Consider the following 6460-nt stretch of genomic DNA (forward strand, 5'->3'; position numbering starts at 1 on the left):
TTTTACATTACACCATGCGGCAGTGCTTGCAGGCAAAACGTCGTAAGACACTTGACCCTACGTGCATGACGAAATATTGAAGCAACTTTTTAACAGCTAGCAACAAATATAACTTGTATCGCGTGCCGCAGCATAGCGATACCTTTGGTGGGCGATGCCCTTTTTTGTAAGCCACCATCATTTTTTTTTTTTTTTTTTACGTTGGTATGCCATCATTTCCTCCCACGTTGTTTTGTACCATTCTACGTTCCTTCTCCATTACCATGTGTTTATTCTTCCATGTTTCCTTTTGCATCGTTTTGTACAATTCCTTTTTAATTTATTTTATTTTTTTTTTTGTGTCAATTTGTTTCGTTTTGAGTAATTTTTTTATACACCAAAAGGTAGGACAATTGTAGCGCAGGTTAGGCATGCATACACTTGTGTGCATATTTTTCCCAACACCTGCCTTTTTGCAGTCCATTTCGCACACTCCATGCTACATAAATATATAGCCACGTGGATTTGTTCATATCGGCAGCTTCTATGTTAGGAGTTTTAACGTTTATTTCGTTTTATTTTGCTTCGCTCCATTTTTCTTTGTTCTTTCTTGTCCTTGTTTGGTAAAAGAAGCGTAAGTTTCATCTGTATGTAGACAAAATGTGGGGAAGCTGCAAAAAGTCAGTTGCAATTGCCTCAATTTTATTTTATTAAATCTTATGTCTTAAATTTTTTTTTTTTTTTGTAGCCTTTTAAAGATTTTATTTTTTTTCACTGTTCATAAAATTGATGTAAACAAATTACATCATTGAACCAAAACGACATATTCTCTTTTGCCCCATTAACGCATTGTGCATGTAAAATTGAAAAAAGGAAAAAACAAAAGGATTAAACTGGGAACAGGGATTCACCCTTTGTGTTTACGCTGCACATGGAATGGCTACCTAACCAAAGTTCTGTAATGCTTAAATGCACAGCGGTGTGGTGGCGCTAACGTTCACCCGATTTGGCCTTTTCTTTTCCGTGTCACATGGAGCAACGAGACGAAAATATGCATATTGACATGTGCGCAAATTATATGTTTGATAAAATAGGCAAAAGCATATGTGCGTTGACATGGGCACTAATATACGCATTGGAAAATGCCTCGACGTGCAGATTAACATGAACGTTGGACATGCGCATTGGGATGCACTCTGAAATGCATGTGAAGATGATCCCCGTTTGACGTGCTGGTCGGTCTACATGCGTAGCTGCATACGAATGTACAGACTTACCTGCATACAGTTGGTACAACCTTACGTGCAAGTAGCTATGTCAGCATCTGCGCTCGTGAGTTTGCCCTCTTTTTGTGGGAGACACACACCGCGCGGCGATTGCTTCCTCAACATGTGCACAAAAGATCATTTTCATTCCTCCCTCGAAATGTTGCAAATCTGAACAAGTACGACGCGAGGCCCTTTTTGGGAAAGTTCGTCTTCAACATGACTTTTTTTTTTTTTTTTTTTTTTTTTTTTTTTTTTTTTTTTTTTTTTTTTTTTTTTTTCGACCTGCAGATTAACATGAACGTTGGACATGCGCATTGGGATGCACTCTGAAATGCATGTGAAGATGATCCCCGTTTGACGTGCTGGTCGGTCTACATGCGTAGCTGCATACGAATGTACAGACTTACCTGCATACAGTTGGTACAACCTTACGTGCAAGTAGCTATGTCAGCATCTGCGCTCGTGAGTTTGCCCTCTTTTTGTGGGAGACACACACCGCGCGGCGATTGCTTCCTCAACATGTGCACAAAAGATCATTTTCATTCCTCCCTCGAAATGTTGCAAATCTGAACAAGTACGACGCGAGGCCCTTTTTGGGAAAGTTCGTCTTCAACATGACTTTTTTTTTTTTTTTTTTTTTTTTTTTTTTTTTTTTTTTTTTTTTTTTTTTTTATATATCGCTCAGCCTGTCGACACTTGCAGCCACTACATTCTTACGGAGGGAGGAGCGAAGGAGCATCCATATTAATCCTATTTTATAAAGGGAGAAATTTTAAGCACTATATTATATATATATATTTTTTTTTTTTCTTTTTTTTTTTTCAGCACTGCGCACGTGTTGTTTCTCATTTTTTTTTCGCAAAATAGCGTTTAATTTCATATTTTTAATATTTCCCGTTAGTTTTTGGGTCATTATTTTTTCTGTTTTCATGTTTGTTTCATTTTTATATTTTTTTTTTCGTTTCTTTTCCTTTAACTTCTTTTCATTTCATTGTTATTTCTTTCTTACAACAGGAAGGCAGTAACATATAAAACTGAATTCCAGCCATGACGACAATCCGTAGTGAATGGAATTTTCGATGAGAAACATACGCCTTCCCAAATTGATGATGGTGGTTATGCGAAACATACGATAACGTCCGTGCCATCAGTTTCACTGTTCCTATCTATATTTCTTCTTTTTTTTTTTTTTGAAAAGGAGAACAATAAAGTTTTATATAAGAAAGTGAGAGTGTTCGTTTGAGTTGCACTCATCCGTATAGTATTTTTGTTTTTTTTAACTCCATGCATACTCAATCCCTTCTTTATTATTGAGCAGCTTTTTTTACGTACCAATAACGGTATCGTCCTGCGCTCTTTGTCCTGTTCGGCGTGGGATTAGTTTATAAAAACGGCCACGTGGGAATGTGAATTGGAGTGACTGACTCCGTGGTTTTGTGTTTGCACTGTGGGCGTTGAAGCAATAAAAGTGTACGCATTGCCTGTAATTGTAGGAACTGCCTCTATTGTGTATGCTGCAGTGACTTATACGTATACCGTAGATTTTTTTCCTTTCGAGAGCCCCTTAATGCTCCTTACCCCCGCGTAACCAACTTTTTTTATTAATTTTTCACCGTGCGGCGCAAAATGGTGCAAAGTATCGGAATTATGAACCTGACCAAGTCCAGCTTGGAGGCCCTGAACAGAAACGAAATGCTCGCCAAAAAGAGCAATAGGAAAATTGTGAAGAACTGCATGTACGCAATTCTAACATTTGTAATGTGCGGTGTAGTGTACATATGCTTTACTACGATGTCGAGAAATGATGGGAGGCATTACCAGAGCAGCAACCTGAAAGGTCCTTATTTCATCCCTGGTGATGGAAATATCCTCAGCAAGGCTGAAATAGAAACCCTGAAATTAATCTTTTCAAAATACCCTCAAGGGGATAAAGATGTAGCCGGTAATGATGTGGGAACACTAGCAAATGGCGCCATACCTAATGAACAAGATGAAAAGATAAAAATTGCAGACGCCGGAAAGCACATCAAATTGATGAAGAAGTATAACGAAATTGCGGCCGACATGAGTGAGCAGAACAGAGAACAGTTAGCAAAAATGTTAAAGGAACTGTTGAAAAAAAAAATAAATGAGAATAAAAAAAAAAGAAATGACCTAAATGGTAATGGTGAAGAAGGAAAAGAAGATATCCATATGAGCTTGACCAAATTAAATGACAACAGAGGAGTCGGCCCCAACGACGATGATAATGACGACGACGAAGAGTTGAGCGTGGAGCATATCGAAGGTCTATTCATGAACCTGAAATACGCGTCGAAATTTTTTAAGTTCATGAAGAAGTATAACAGAAGCTATAAAGACACCACTGAGCAGATGGAGAAATATGAAAATTTCAAAATGAACTATCTCAAAATTAAGAAGCACAACGAAACGAACCAAATATACAAAATGAGAATAAACCAGTTTGGTGATTATTCTAAGAAAGATTTTCAGAGTTATTTTAAAAAATTGCTTCCCATCCCTGAAGACTTGAAGAAGAAATATGTAGTGCCTTTCGGTTCTTTGCATAACGAAAAAGGTAGAAAAATGGATAGCAACAAATATGCAAACCCTATTAACGATATGCCCGATATATTGGACTACAGAGAAAAAGGAATTGTACATGAACCCAAGGATCAAGGACTATGTGGTTCGTGCTGGGCATTTGCCAGTGTAGGAAATGTTGAATGCATATATGCCAAGGAACATGAAAAAACCATTTTAACTTTGAGTGAACAAGAAATTGTAGATTGTTCAAAATTAAATTTCGGTTGTGATGGTGGACACCCATTTTATTCATTCATTTATGCCATCGAAAATGGAATATGCTTAGGAGCAGACTATAAATATATGGCTAAGGATAATTTGTTTTGTCTGAATTATAGATGTAAGAACAAAATCAACCTTTCCTCTGTTGGTGGGGTCAAAGAAAACGAATTGATACGTGCATTAAATGAAGTAGGTCCAGTGTCTGTCAATGTCGGTGTGACGGATGATTTCACCTTTTACGATGGAGGTATATTCAATGGCACATGTACAGAAGAATTAAACCACTCTGTTCTTCTGGTCGGTTATGGCCAAGTGCAGACCAGCAAAATTTTTGAACACAATAATATTTATGATGATGCCACTGGAGTCACGAAAGAGGGAGCGCTAGCTGCGCCAAAGGCCGATGATGGTATTCAGTACTACTGGATTATCAAAAATTCGTGGAGTAAATATTGGGGAGAAAACGGATTCATGAGACTTAGTCGAAACAAGGCGGGAGACAACGTGTTTTGTGGAGTTGGTGTTGAAGTTTTCTACCCAATTTTGTAACCCCTCCCCCCCCCTTCAAGTGCACCGTAGCCAGCACGTCGCCCATCTCCATGGGCAAGACGTGGCGTCCTTTTTGTTGGCGTAGCAGGGACGAGTTCTGTTTTTATTGTAGACGAGGCGAGCGCTACTCTTCGGAACAGGGGGCCCCCCTAGTGCCCTGTCGTCTAACTGAAGCATTTCCCCTGTACGCAGCGTGCCCATTTTCACTCCAGCGATGTTAACTAATCGCACCTTAGCCTAACCAATGTTTTCAAATTGTACGTACGTGATATTACGACACCGCGTGTGTAGCCTAATGAAAATGCTGACCATTGTACTGTGTTGAGGGACGTACCCCTCGGTATATTCCATTTTTTTTTTTTTTTTTTCTGTGTTGTACTATTCTACTATTTGATCCCTATACTACATGTAGTCCTCACCCCTTTGATGTTGTAACGTATGTATAACTTAATTATTTTGTTAAAGTTTTTTTTTTTTTTTTTTTTTTTTTTGAACCTGCAAGAATTAGCAACTTATTACACCTCTTAATATGTAACCTTAAGGTTTAAGAAAGAAAAAGAAAAAACAGTTTGTATTCGAGTTTTTTCTCCCATTTTAAACAATTTGCCATGGCTTCCCAACATGCAAAATGTGTTGACAGAAAAAGGTTGACGGGTTCAACTTCCATATCATTATTTGTGCTGATTCTTGCAGGTAACAGTAAATGTAAGAACCAAAAAAGGCATGAAAATGCAGACAAAGTTGTAAACTCTTTTGGGGCTGCTACACTAAAGGGCGCAAAAAGGAGATGCGCCCGTCCCCCATTTACAGTACCAGATTTGTTCCCTTCGATATCCTGGGGATGGCAAAGAACATAAAGGTGATATTTATTTATACACATGATGATCTGGTTATCTCTGTGCATAATGTTGACCAAAGGTTAACCCTTTTGAGGGTTTTTTTTTTTTTTTTTTCTCAACATTTTCTTATTTGGGGGACGTTTCAAACCGGTCCCGCAGCCCCGCTTACGTATCACAGCGGGGGGCAAAATTATTACATCATATGTAATTGCCTCAAAACGAAGTGTAAATTGAAAAAAAAAAAAAAATAAAATAAAATATAATGTGGTAACACAAATATCACGTGCAATGTTATGGCAAAATAAAAGATTAAATAACCCAGCGGTGAATACCTCCTAGTGTTCTCCTACTGATGCCAGAGCAAAGCTCCTCTCGAAAAAAAAAAGGCCATTCATTTGTCCCCCTAATTTACACAGCTCATTTTTCATTCTTTCTCCTCTACTGCCATCACATGGGTACAGCACATCATAACATTGCCTCTTCGAATAAGTTACAACAAGCAGATAAAAACACATCTACTTAGGAACAAAACACATCCGATAGGCAGTCAGGCCCCCACACAACTAACCGTGCTGAACGAATTAACACCTCCCACCGCTGTAAGAAATTATGAAAAAAGGTTCGGGGAAATATATACTAGTTTCATCTTGCCTTTTGAGCCTTGGAATTTACTACTACGTGAAGACGACAAAATATTCGGATTACAAGAAGAGGTACGAGGGTGTTTTGAAAGATATAGAAAGACAAAAGGCCAAATTTGAAAAATGGAAAGCGGATAATTTGTAGATCGTACAGGGGGGTCAGCGAAGCGGAAGTGAGGACAAACAGGGAAAAAAAAAAAAAAAAAAAAAAAAAAAAAAAAAGAATTGTCATAATCCCTCCCATGAACTTCACCACAAACGTTTCGCTTTTGTCCGCGGCAAAGAAGAAGCTACACATTTCTTCAGTGCTATTTCTCCCCCCCCGGGAGCGCAACAGCCCTATCGCCCTCCCCCAAGTGAACAAAAAAAAAAAAAA

General features: G+C 38.3%; 1 protein-coding gene across 1 annotated transcript; it reads left to right on the forward strand.

The window, feature by feature from the left end:
• Window positions 1-2873: 2873 nt before the first annotated feature.
• On the forward strand, window positions 2874-4604 carry AK88_01891 (cysteine proteinase; the record flags this gene model as incomplete). The annotated part of the gene is made up of 1 exon (XM_012479526.1): window positions 2874-4604. One exon carries the CDS (start codon window positions 2874-2876, stop codon window positions 4602-4604), a length of 1731 nt encoding a protein of 576 aa, XP_012334949.1.
• Between the last annotated feature and the right edge of the window lie 1856 nt (window positions 4605-6460).

Source organism: Plasmodium fragile (genome assembly GCF_000956335.1).
Source record: "Plasmodium fragile strain nilgiri unplaced genomic scaffold supercont1.17, whole genome shotgun sequence".
NCBI lineage: Eukaryota > Apicomplexa > Aconoidasida > Haemosporida > Plasmodiidae > Plasmodium > Plasmodium fragile.